This window comes from Larus michahellis, chromosome 1, assembly GCF_964199755.1.
Source record: "Larus michahellis chromosome 1, bLarMic1.1, whole genome shotgun sequence".
NCBI classification, from domain to species: domain Eukaryota; kingdom Metazoa; phylum Chordata; class Aves; order Charadriiformes; family Laridae; genus Larus; species Larus michahellis.
The window spans coordinates 19,183,602-19,197,935 of record NC_133896.1 but is presented as its reverse complement, the minus strand read 5'-3'; the positions used below and the strand labels follow the sequence as shown (position 1 = coordinate 19,197,935).

Genomic DNA, 14,334 nt, shown 5'->3' with positions numbered 1-14,334 from the left:
ACAACAGTAAGACATAAGCAAAACAAGTTATGAAAATAAAAAATACAGTCATACCTAAAGTTTATTTATGATATGAAAATGCCTGCTTTAATGCCGTAATTTTTTTTCCCTCCTGCAGTATGGCCTCAACCCTTAACAGCAGGGGAAACCCAACTCCTTTCCACCACCTTAAATAGGTAACTTCCTAAGGTTCTGTCTTCAAAGAGGGTATTTTCTCTGAATCAGCCCTATGCAGAGTATTCTGAAAGAGGCATACAAAGACCCTTAGCATTAACTATTCCGTTCCAGGTTTTGGATGTAGTAGTGCTATTAATGTTGTCACTAATTTAGCAATTTTAACATTTTCTAGGAGCCTTCTGACACATCATCTATCATCACAGATATTAAATCTAAGGTAAGTTAAAAGTAAAGTGGTATATAGCTTTAAAATGCCATGTCTAACCATATTATAACCTTTCTTGATTCACTTTTATGAAACATATTGTTTCTTTGGTTACAGTTCTCTGTGCTTAATGAGATTATTTGGGGGCAGGAGGGGAAGTACTCCGTGACCATGCTGCTTTTACATAGTGCTAGAAGTGTCATTTACTATAGTTTTCTTTCACCCATTGATGGTAGAGATATTTCAAAGGCTCCTCTCTCTATATTCTCTTGCACTTACTGGAGACAAACGTGTTGCCCTGACAGAAGCCCACCTTCACGCATGAATAGTTTCGAAAGTTTCTCTTTTCCCTCTCTTCTGGGGATAACTGCAACGTACAATGACAAGCAGAGGGGGTAATATAAACATGTTACATTTTTTCCTTAAACTGCCTCTAATCAGTGAAGACAGTGGCTTTTCCAGAAGGCAATGTGAGCAGCTGATGGCCTGAAGTGTTTACACACATTACATTCCAGCAGAAAACCTACTCTGCTAGTCATCCTATGTTCTCTTCAACCCCATAAGAGAGAAAAAGAGAGAAGCTTTCAGAAGGCGATTCCAATATTGACACTACGTGACCTCTGACATGCCCATCTCATATCACTGTCCACAGAGGGAGCTTACAGTGCCCAACCTCCTGAATTTAGGAACCTCACGTTGAGCTATTGCCTGAAGTTAGCTAATGAATCAGACTGCAATCAGACTGCTGTGGTTGTTGGTAGTGCTCTGCTGCAAGAAATCAAGCACAGAATAGTCTATCCAGTGATGCAGTACATACTTATGCTAATGCATAATATGTTCTCTAGTATTTTGTCCAGTTCAATTTAAAATGACTGTAGTAATTAGGCTTCTAGCCACTCCCTGAGAAAAGTGTTCAGCAAACTAATGTCACATAACCTCCAACCATTTTTCTGTGCTGAAACTGCCATCAGAGCACGTAGATGAAAGAGGATTAGACTACATGGGTGGCTGCTTAGGAGCGTCAAGGAACTAAAGGAAACGAAGCTGTTATCACTGACGAACTAATGCTTCCAATGAAACACCGGGAGGCTGAAGGTGTTGTCTTTCAGATGAAATGTGAAAGCAAGGCATTAAGCATTAGAGGCAATTAAAGTTCTCTCAGCACTCTTTGCAACAGTACCAGTGTTAACCCCTGGTTTCTGGCCACCTTCCATATCACATAATTAAATTCTGCTTTCCTAAATATTTCCCTGCACTATCATTTAGAAAGGCAGCCATCACTTAACCTGAAAAGGCGTATTGATGCCAGGTTTGACCTCAAAGAAGGATGCTTATGAGTGAAAAGCAATTCCAGTTTGGTCACTTTGTTATAGGTACAAGGCTTAAAGAAGTATTTTATCTTCAATTATATTTTATTTACACTTATCCCAGATCTATTTTCCTTACATATGCCAAGTGTTTCCTCTCAATCTATGGTATAAAATTCTTCAGAATCTTGTAGAAAATAATCTGCCAATTCGCTACATAATTATTTAAATGTAATTCCTCTACACCCCTAATTTGTTACTCCATAAACATTCTTAGTTCATGGAAGGAGATCTATAGATCTACCTGCCATTGGGAAGCTGTTGATCTCTACAAAAAAAGAAAAAAAACCAAAAAAGGGTACTCAGCCTCTCAGCCTGAGAACCCATGAACCCATACTGGGCCTGACTTTCAAGCTGTGATCAGTACTCACTCTCTGCTACCTGCCTGCTAAAGAATGAAGTACTCTGTGGAAAACACTAGCATTATGCAAAATCTTGATTTGCATCTTTATGCCACATCCAGTCACAGAATCACAGAATCATAGAATATCTCAAGTTGGAAGGGACCCATAAGGATCATTGAGTCCAACTCCCTGCTCCTCACAGGACTACCTGACACTAAACCATATGACTAAGAGCGTCGTCCAGATGCTCCTTGAACGCTGACAGGCTTGGTGCCGTTACCACTACCCAGGGGAGCCTGTTCCAGTGACCAATCACCCTCTCAGTGAAGAATCTTTTCCTAATGTCCAATCTGAACTCCCTCTGACACAGCTTCATTCCATTTCCTCGTGTCCTATCGCAGGTAACCAGAGAGAGGAGATCAGCACCTCCCCCTCTGCTGCCCCACATGGGGAAGTTGTAGACTGCCATGAGGTCTCCCCTCAGACTTCTCCAAGATGAACAAACCAAGTGACCTCAGCTGCTCCTCATAAGTCTTGCGCCCTTGAGGCCTTTCATCATGTTGGTCACCCTCCTCTGGGCACATGTCCTGATGTCCTTCTTATATGGAGGTACCAAAACCGCACAGATTTGAGGTGGGGCCACAGTCATTTTACTTTAGGTATCAAACACTTCATAACATAGTGAAGCCCTTAACTATCGTTCTTGATGAAAATATTCCTTTAGGGTAGTCACCAATCTGCTTTTTACCTTCCTAAGCAGTTTTTTTTTTCATTGGTTCATTGCTTTTTTGTCATGTCTTTGGTTATTCCTGTTGCGGATTCTCAGTCAGGAGGGGAAACTTATCTCCCTGTATTTTTTAAAGACACATCTGTGTTGCCATTGATGCTGCAGCTACCGATATATTTGTTTTATAACGCTCATTTTCTGTCTTGGGGTTGAACAGTGGCATTTCTTCCTCAGAAACACTTCAGTCTCTGACACTTGACATTCACGATCAAAGAGATTAAATGTATTTTATATGAGCATGTTTACCAAGTTTGTGATACTATTTAGATAAGAAGTATTACTCAACTTGATTTGGAATATCACATGTTGTCGTTAGCAGTTTGGAGCAGGAAGCAAAGCAACTGTAGCGAAACTCAACTTCCTGCGCATTTTTAAATGAAAAGTGACCCACAAGGTGGAAATTGTCATAATGTGCCAGTACCATGCGTAGGAAGGGGAAGTTCATGAGTCACTGAAACAACATTACTTCCCTTGTGAGTAACTGTGAAAACCTACAGTTACGATGGAGTTGTCTAGAGGCAGCTGAACGAAAATAAAGCATTGTACATGCTTTGGTGCATTTGCAAGTACAGATGCAATTGTGACTGCATATATGGGAGATGGGGTGAGGAAAGGGAGAAAGGAATTATTATTTCTTTAAGTCATGTTGAAAACTAAGCTTTATGCATATGATGCTGGCAAATGCATAACTGCTATCCTTCCCCACTGCCTAAGCAAAGGAATATAGTTAAGAGTACTTTTTTTTTTTCTTTTAAAATTATTTCTAGGTAGGAGGTAATATAAATTATTAATATTCTAAGGTAGAACACAAGACAAGTACCCAATGGTTATTTCATAAATGAGCATATGGAGTGTTTCGAACACTTCAGATACATCATAACAAAAAAACACTAAAAGATTGTCAAGGCTCAAGAAGGTTTACTAAAACTTAAAATAAGAGTATATAAGCAATGACCAAAGTATTAATTGTTCCTTTCCTTGAAAGATATTCTAATATTGTAGTGCATTATTACATCCTATCAGTAACATGCGGAGCATTAAAGATGACCACTTGTTAACAAATTCTAGGATTGTTTAAAAGCCCTGATTATAAACAAACCTGCTATATTCTTTGCCAATCTTGTCTACAATTTGGCAATTCTTTGGCAATCATGTCTACAATCAGAATATTCCCAAGGAAACATTTAACTATCACATACACATTTCTTTACTATTCCATGTAGCCTCTCACTCAGTAGTAGTATTAAGTACTTAAAAACTAGGGATTGTATTTTCAGGGGTGCTAAACATCTCTTAGACAGAAGGTCTTCCGTATACCTTGTCACTCAATAAGTTTAACTGCTTAGTGTACCTAAATCTTCAAAAATGTAAGAAGGTTCTAACCTTTTCTGTGTTTCCACAACTGAAACGTTAGTATTGACAGTGCTTTTTGATATCTGGGCTTTCTATGCAAATAGAGAATGGAAAAACAGAAAATGGATGATATTGTCTTTCAGATGCCAGGGAAACGGCAGAATTTTATTAGGATAATTTTTCCAAAATGTTCGTTACAGGCAAAATATTCTCCAGTTTAAAGTCATACTTTCCAAAGGTCACTCTTTCCAATCTCTGAAGAAGAATAGCAAGGCAAGCTAAATACATGTTCTAACCTGTTTCACTTCATAACTACCTAGCAGAATAGCCAATTGTTTTGCTACCACCATAATGCAATTAATACCATTTGCCCAGGGTGAAAAAGAATCATAAAATCATAGGATGGTTTGGATTGGAAGGGACCTTTAGAGGTCATCTAGTCCAACCCTTGTGCCATGGGCAGGGACATTTTTCACTAGATCAGGTTGCTCAAAGTCGCACCCAACCTGGCCTTGAGCACTTCCAGGAAGGGGGCATCCTCAGCTTCTCTGTTGTTGATGGAACAACCTGTTCCCCCACACCCGCCTCACCACCCTTATTGCAAAAAATTTATTCCTTACATCTAATCTAAATCTACCCTCTTTTTGTTTAAAACCATTGTCCCTTGTCCTGTCACAACAGGCCTTGTTAAAAAGTTTTTCTCTGTCTTTCTTATAAGCCACCTTCCTATATTGAAAGGCTGCAATAAGGGGTCCCCAGAACCTTCTCTTCTCCAGGCTGAACAACTCCAATTCTCTCAGCCTGTCTTCACAGGAGAGGTGCTCCAGCCTTCTTATCATTTTCATGCCCAAATAGTCCCACTCTCCTCCTAGACTTAAATTTTCCACACTATACATAACATCATTTCTGGTCCAGCAAAATGTCTATGTAGTATTATTCAGTCTCCTTTTAATTTCACATCCATCCAGCTTTGCCTTTTGGTTTTACTTTACAAGCCTTAAATGCAAAAAAATATTTACAGCGAGGAAATATCTGCTATAAACCCAGGATAAAAATAATATAAATAGCACATTAACAAACATATGAAATATTCTAAATGTAAAAGCTACAATTCCCATTTCTGAAAATCATTATAGTCCTCTTTCTCCCCCTGCTCCAGTGTGGATAAGATATTTTAGAATGATGAAGCTCTCCAGGTATTAGGCTGTTTTGTTTCAAGTGCATGACCTAGGATTCTATTAATGATCAGTTCTGACCTCTACACCTCCCCGTAGACTCCTAGAGATAATGAGAAGAGCAGGGAATTATTGATCTAAACTAATGTGGCTTCATTGTGGGTCCTGAGTTCCTGTGTTAAAGAAAATCAATCAATGCCAACCGAAAAGCATGTTAATCACTATCTATGAACAAAATATACCAACTAAGATTCTGCAGAAAATAATATTGTTACAATGCTTGCAAAAGAATTAAAACTTTTGATTCACAACATAATTACCTCAGCTCTAGCTATTTCAAATTTAGGAATTTTGGATATCGGAATCAACGTCCTGGGATTTCTCATAGCACTTTGTGGACATAAAAGTAGTCAGAACTCAAATCCAGAGCATGAGAATCTTCTAATCACAGAATTCAGGTAAGCAAATTAAAGATTGCTATCCTAATTTTCTCAAGCAATTAAACCATTTCTCTCATACCACTTTTCCTCTCATCAACTGTTTCTATTTTCTGGAGAAAATTGCTGTTTATTTTTGAGCTATAAATATATATTGGACAGAATTACTGGTATCTATTGAACGTTTAATGTTCATCCCGCTCTTCTCAGGCTAATATGCTTCTATTCTATGAAACGCTTCAGCATAACAAATTTTATTTTCAAATAGATACACATCTTGCGAAAGAACACAAAGCATGGATGCACATGTACACAGACTGTTATCAAAGACTTTTTGTCACTTGCTTTAAAACAAGTTTAAATTAGTGAAAGTACTGGACAAAAATAGAGAATAATTGCTATCTTCCAATCTCTCACGGGCTCCAGCTTAAAAAACTGATGAAGCTTGACTGACACACAGGGAAATTACTCTGGTGATAAAACAGATGCTATGTTGAAATATAATATCTTATCAAAGTAATGCAACTGAGGTCATTGCTATGGAATTTGATCTCAAAAAAGGGACTAGGGAATGCTATTTGTAAATAATAATAATAATATAACTAAAAGTGCAGGCAAACTACTGTCATGATATCACAAAGCCTACGATCATGAATAAAAATTACATCACAACCAAACATACCAAATGTACATTTTGACTCTGTGGGTCGAGGAATGAAGCAATCAACACTAAATCAAGCTTGAAATCAGGATGAATATTGATGCTATTTTTTCAGATTATGTTAGCAATCTCCCATACTTAAAGACTGCTAAAAAAAAAAATTAAAAATAAATCAGCACTCTCCATCATAGGGCAACATTTCAAAAAAATCTCTGCTCTTCATGCTCTGCTCAGACCAAGCCCTAAACACTGCGTTTTCATTTTTAAGAATTCCAGTTTTATCTATCTGACGCACACTGCCTTTCATTTCTTAGGAAAAGACCTTAACTGATGTAGCAGTGGAAATTGGAGTGGATTCTGGTAATCATAGGACTTACTCTAAGAGCTACATTGACAAGTGCAATCTCAGACAATGCTTGTGAGGTTTAAGAGCCCTTAAATTACTTACTCTTTTTGCTGCAATAATTGACACTTGCATTTCAGAGCTCCAGGAAAAATACAGCATAACTGAATATATTCTAAGGCACTTCTCTCCATTAAAGAATGAAGAAATGGTAGGCAGGTACAACATGATGCATTTTAAGGTTGTAAACATTACCAGCTTTGGTACTGAATCTTCAAAACACTCTCTTGACAGAAGCTGCAACACAATTGTCAGCTAATGTTTTCTTGGTAGTAGGTTAGCAGGTCATGCTTACTATGCCTGCTTCCTTCACAAATGACTTTGCATTAATTATTAAAGGTCTAAGGTCTAATTCTGCTACCTTCACTTCAAAAATAATCTCATTAAAATCAAGAATATATAAAGAATAAAACTAAACGAACCAAATCTTTGGAAAGCAAACTGGCATAAAAAAAAACAAAAACAAACAAACAAAAAAAAAACAACAAAAAAAAAACAACTGCCCAATGAGATTTTTTTTTGACAGCAGAAATGAAATCTCAAATAGAAATTACGTCCTTAACATCAATTATAATATAAATAAAGAAAATTTGCAGAAACACACTCTATATCTTATTTAAGAGAGCTCAGAAAAGGATTTATTTGTTATTTAGAAAATAGGATTTACAGGAAAAAAGTGAATGGAATGTCTGATAGATGGAAGATTTCCATAGGTGAAAATACCCTTCTAAAGTTTGTCTGTTCCATTCCTAAACCAGCAGTATTTGACTTAATATCAGAGATAAAAATAGATTTTCTCAGACATAATTTTATGTAGATTTCATGTCCAGGAGAAAGCATTTAGTAGCTGTGTATGAAACACTTTATTCTAGAAAAGAATATAAACACCACGGAAAAATTCAGTGTGCGTTCTTTAAACTATGAACCTGGAAAATTCACAGATGGATACTTGTTAGTCAATGGCCAATTTATCTGCCAGCTTTATTTGCAAGCAGAAGATTAGAGACGAGATGAAGTGCTCATTTATTCTTTTCAATACAATTGTGTTTATGGTATGTAAAACTGGGGTTTTTTTTAAATTCATTCAGGAATAAAACCTACAGATCAAAGATTTGGCCTGTGCCGCCTTTATAATTTGTGAACCTGATATACAGTTTTAGTTATCATTAACCCTTTTGAGCTTTGATTACAAAATATCCCTAACAGTGTCCAGGAAAGCAAAATAGCACGTCCTACGCTTCTTGCAGTTATCATTCTTAGCAAAGGGCTCAACATCCTAACTATAAGCATTTCAAAAAATAATAAAGAACTGTGTTATTAGATCTTATTAGAACATGTCGAAAAGCTTTAAAAAATGAATGATAAAACTTGGACACATCAGTTAATGGGAACCTGTATTTTTCAACTGATTAACTTTCCACTTACTTATTTTTCAAATGTGGAGTATTACATAAAGAACTGTCTCTGATAACACAATACCTAACCATAGACCCTGTCATCCAGTTCTATTTTCATAAAATGATGATCAAGCACATTGAAAGCAAAAGCAGAATTTGAAATAGACCTTCTTCGTGATTGCCCAATAACATAAATAAATACACACATACATAAATAAAAATATTTTCAAATGTTAAATGACCTCAAACCTTCCATACTTGGAAACAAAGCTAATATAGCAATTGGAGGATGAGGTGTAGTCATGTCTTCTTACTGACGTGTACATTCTAGCTATCTAAAGTCTCATCACCATAGGTGTCTTAAGGCAGAGAAACAGTGAGTACCAAAGAGTTCTACATCTGATTTATCTTAGGCACTCAGGATAAGTTACTCTGAGAAAGTGCCTTTTGCTCTCCATTTGGTTTAAGAAAAACTGGAGTTACTAGGTTAGACAACTAACTTTGGGTCCCGAAGTTACAGCAAATGAATCTCACCACAGGCCATAACTGACTGAGGAAAAATTGTGTTTCGTTCCCATCAGATGATGTAAAACTCGTATTTTCCCTTAGAACTTTGCTGTTTTAAAATGAGAAACATATGTTGATTTTTTTGACTGTTAACAAATATTTTTGCTAAGGTTACAACTATATATACAACTATAAATGACACAATGAAAACATTCCTTTCTTAAGCAATTAAGTCTTATGATCTTACAATAAAAGAGGAAAGAAGAGAAATACTGGATAGAGTATCACATCACGAAAGAGACAGCTAAGAAACTGTTTTACAGAGAACCAAAAACAGGGAAAGGAAAATGCAAAAATAGAATGTGCATGATGTTCTATATTTAGCTTTGTGGGTAGGCTCTGAAATCTCCTTTGAGCTGTCCTCTTTGATAATGACTTGTAAGACTAAACTCTGAGGCAACAGTAGGGTATTCTCAGCAATATTTTTATTTGAGGACTCAAACCAGTCAGTATTCAAAGTCAATCTGTGAATTTATTACAGTTCTATACATAAGCATCTTTTTACTTTTGTTAGCTGAGCCTAGATCAAAACATAACATTTTGCATCAACTGTTTTCAATAGGTCTCCAATTTTATTTTTAATATGCATGCTTGCTAATAGCCTTGCACCGACAGACCCGTCTTGAAGATTGTACCATTGTTAACACGTTATTTAGCTGTAACACAGAAATTAATTTGTCTCAAAAAATGATTTCAAAGTGAAGTATTTTCATACCTCCCTGTATGTCAGCGGTTTTCCAGCTGCACGCTATCACTGCATCTGCAGTGAATCATACAGAATCATCATTTTAAGGAGAGGAGGAATGCTGCACATGCGAGGTATATTCAGACATTATATTCCAACTATAGTATCAGTGTTTTCTTCAACAACATTACCTATCACACTGGAGCAGTCACATTAGCTTTCCAGTGGCATAAAACCTTTTGCAGTGTTTTTGCAGTGGTTTTTTTTATGTCATAAGGAATAAAAAGTAGCGGGAAAAAGAATGCCGTTGCACTGCTGATTCAAAAATATATCACATGCAAAAATATAACAGCACCATGCCCTTAACATTCAACTGCATATCAAGCTAAAACAAAAGTGAAAATTCCAATTAAAAAATTGTAACCGAAGTATCTATACTATTAGTCAGTAATATCCTTTTGAGGAATTTCAACGGTATTGCCATTGTTAGTTGGGACACATGAAAATTTCTTCTATAGAGTTTTTATTTTTTCATGAGACACTACCAGTTTACACCACTCTTGTATTGGCAGAAACTGATTTAATAGATCTTTGCTTCTTACCATCAACACAGGCTGGCCTTGCTCTTGTTGTACCGGCAATCTGTCCTTTTTTACATGCACAGCGAGCTGTTTGTCGGGCTATAGTCCTTCGGGGCTGACTGCTATCTCTGTCCAAAGTAACAATCTCACATGTACCTGCAGCCAGTTGACCTGGAAAAAGAACCAGCAACAGGTACCAGAGTCACTGAATGCACTACAGGCAATCTATTACAGCCGAATAGAGTCACGGCCCTATGTCACAGCAGACACTCCACAACAAATGGGCAGCCAGCTGATGGATATAATAAAACCGAGATGACATACAATTTTTCTTTGTGGTGGACATATGAAAACCCTGCAAACTGGTTCTGTCAGAAAATGATTATTGTTCCATAAAAGCCAGAGAGCTGAGGTCACACAGGTTACTTTTACTTATGTCGGCTAAGTAAGGGAACAATCCGCTTTTACAGTAACGCAATTTAAATGGCGTGCTCTTTACGTACTTTCAGAAAAGAAATGATAAAGTATATGGAAAACAAAAAACTTCCCCAAATGTCCATGAATATAATGAAGCCTTAACTGCTTTGCGTGTTGCTTTTGAAAGAAAAACTCTTTCAACCTATGCCCATGTTTGACCAGATTGTCAGTCTTTTGGCTCTTGCTTCATCTAAACTGAATGGCAATGCATTCTCTGCCTGACTCATGTTGGAAGTACCTGCTCTTTTTTCTTTTACTAAATTTACTACGTAACCTTCCTTCAAATGACAGTAAAATGACACTGCCCTGTTAGCTCAGTAACATTGTTTGCTTTTTATTGACTTCTCCAACGTATGTAGCTATTCCTGAATACTAAGGAAACCCACAGCACCTAACTCTGAATTGTGACCGTGCTATGACAGGCAAAACACAAAGCTGCAAATAATTCTTTTAAGAAGAACATTAGTCTGAAGTAAATGTTACATATTTAAAAGGATGCAATTCCTCTGGTATAACCAATAGTAGGCTACTGGTATACCAAAACACTACCTTTTACAAGCAAGAAAGATATATTATTGAATTTCAATGCGTAGTAAGACTGAAAAAAATCCCAGCGATCACTTTGTATTACATATAATTTCTGGATTTTATGGTAAATTAGTAGATATAATTTCTATTGGATTTTGTCTTTGTAGACAATCAATTAGAAACCTTCAAATGAATATGTGCAAAACTATATCTGCAAATCACAAGATATTTTTTTTTCATGAAAAAATAAGATTGGAACAAATGCAATATTGTATTTATAAAAACGTTACGCAGTTTAAGTAATATTCACAGTAAATTATTTTTATGCTGTTGAAATATTGAAAGAGAACAATGAGAAAAAAACCCAAAATTTAAATCTATATTAATAACAAAATTAAAAAAAAACACAAAAAAATCTGAAACATATAAGAACAGCATTTAAGTCTAAAAGTGTAATGATATTTCTGTATGCATTCAGAATACAAGTTTACCCAATATATTCTTCTCAGAACCAGCTTACAATGCTTCCTATTGTGCACATACTGTTTTGAAACTGTCAGAATAGCAAAATATTGTGAGCTGTCAACAGCACTGTGACTGTTCACTGCTAAACCACCTAAATTTTATCTTGGTGTGACTCCTACACGACGGTGAATTACAACATGGTAAAACTGAGGATCTCAAAGATGAATATGGAACAAGGCACTTTACAACTTCATGCAAATATATGACATATATGTAAGTAATATACATCAGGCATTAATATAAACTCAGATATGATATCCATGGCAGTGAACACTATCACCATAGTGTTTAATGGCTGCTGGCAACTAGACTTATGAGCTACAGTCAGGTCTGGGTTTCTGCTCTTTTCCAACCACTCTGTTAACAAAAACATCTTAGGATAAACATACTGATGAGAGGATTTTTACTCTACTATACACTGTTTTTTTCTTTGTTTCCTCCGAAATCTTGGATTAGAAAGCAAAGGTTTAGCACGAAAGAGAGTAGCACGTGATTTTCCAGATAAGGACAAGGGAAATCCAGCTACATTAAAACATCTTGAACTGGGGGGAAAAAAAAAAAAAAATCAACATCCTTTTTTCCCCCATCACTACTATATTTCATTCTGGGTTGCAGGAGATGTATTGTTCCCAAGGAATACAGCTGTCTTAGTAGGTCTTGTAAAAAAGACATAATCAGAGGTGTATTTAGATCTCGATCCCTTAGGCATTTGAACATCATGATTAGAGTCCTGCATTGAGAATAGAAACAGAATGGAATCCAAAGAAAAAGTGGAAGGATAAATACAATGTGTAAGTGTTCCTGCGAGTATGGGTTGCTACATTCTCCACTATCTGTATGTCTTTATACTATTGTTACTTTCATTAAAAGACATAGTAAATCATATAATCTAGGTGGATCATGATATAAAACCCCATTTCAGAGGAAAGGAACCAGTTTTACAGCACAGTGAAGGTGAATAAGGACTATATTCAGAGAAAAAGAACAATGAAGCTTTATATCAACATAATTTGTGAAACAAAAAGCTTTCCAGGATATGCAAGCACTGACTATCAATAAGAACAGCTATAGATAACCTTTTCTGCTTTTGGACCTGTCCAGTTTTATTTCTTCATGGGTTCATTTTGAGCCAGCTGGTTATTGGTGGTTTTTTTATGATTGTTTTCAGCTGTTTATTTAGTTTAGAGACGATAATTTCTTCCAAGCACAGTGACCTCATTTTTTTGATGAACTTAAAAAACTGGGATACCTAAATGAGTGCAATTGCTATACAAAGATAAAGTCACACTGCCTTTCAAGGAATTTTGTGCAGCTATTAAAAATAAGGGAAAACAGGAAAGATTTTTAAAACAAATCAGAGATTTTTTTTAAAAAGACAATTTCTCTGTTGCCATTCTTGTTTTTATAGCAGAAGAAAATTAAAATTTATTGTAGAACTGCAGCAGCTCTTCCCACATATATGACATAAATACTTCCTTGTGTCACAAATTGCGAGTATATTGAGTGCTGCAACATAGCGTACATCCACTGTTACTTGGCTTTAGATGGCTGTAAAGCATGAAAAGTATTAGTTAAGGTTATGGAGGCTCATCTCCAGAGACAGTCATCCTGTTTAAAGCATGTCCTCTCTGTTTCTCATTAAGTGAGGGGTAAGTCTATAGGAGTACCTTTACCTAGATGACATGTATGCTACATTTGTTTTTTAACAATTTAATCTAGAAATGTAAGGTACAAAATGATGGAACAAAAGGAGTATGCTTCTTGTAAGTACGGAGTACCAAGAATTAGGATACCTTTCATTTTCGGGGAAGATGACATAGTGACCTCTTTCAAAGATATTAATGAAAAAAGGCCATTCATCTGGGAGCATCTGAACACTCTCCACTCCTAAGCACAGAGAAAAAAATCTCAAGGCAGCAATGAATGGAGTTTCACTGGAGCTTTTCCAGTTGAGAGATTAAGAGCCACAGTCATAATAACTCCATATTTTCAGTAGATCGTATTTATGTACTTGCAGTATACAAAGCAATTCAGCACCTTCCAACCAGAATGAAATAATCTCGGGGAAAAAAAAAAACAAAACCAAAAAACAAGCATCATCACAGAACTCTGATTCATTCTAGCCTTGTCTGAAAGCCCTTCTTCCAAGAAAAAAAGTCATTTTTTATTACTTTATGGATGAAGCATAAAGATTATTTCAGTGTTACCATCATCCAGTTTTCCAAGTAAATTAGTGGGTATTTCTTTGTTGTTGTTATTGTTTTAATATTTATTTTATATATAAAAACATTTTATATTTTATAAATATTTATTTTATATGTTTATTTCAGTAATTAAGAACCAGAAGCTATTTGATTTTTTGTGTTGCCGTCATCCGGTTACTAAACAGAGAAAAGGTTCAGGTTCTTTAATGCTCCTGTATAATGCTGTACCTCATTCTTAAAATGCCAGCTGATATGTCCCCTCTCTCTCCCACCACAAGGACACATGCTTCTATATGGAATTCTTTCAGGAAAAAGGAAAACTACAGGATTCTGCATTAAAAAAGTAAGTCAAACTAAACCAAAACCAAAAAAAACCCACAACTGTTAAAATTCCAAATACAACAGGATTAGGCTTTTGGCTTCTAGCTTGCACCCATGGACTTGTTTACAGTAATTGCTGT

General features: G+C 36.0%; 1 protein-coding gene across 8 annotated transcripts in view; it reads right to left on the bottom strand.

Moving 5' to 3' along the window:
- TAFA5 (TAFA chemokine like family member 5) overlaps positions 1 to 14,334 on the bottom strand; it is a 446,757-nt gene that overhangs the window by 188,069 nt on the left and 244,354 nt on the right. For all 8 annotated transcript variants that reach the window (XR_012586952.1, XR_012586950.1, XR_012586957.1 and 5 more), the window contains one exon: positions 10,161 to 10,310. Coding sequence is in view for 3 of the 8 variants with exons in the window: in XM_074586883.1 (XP_074442984.1) it covers positions 10,161 to 10,310 (150 nt within the window). In the remaining 5 variants the exon portion in view is untranslated. The remainder of the gene's footprint in view (positions 1 to 10,160; positions 10,311 to 14,334) is intronic.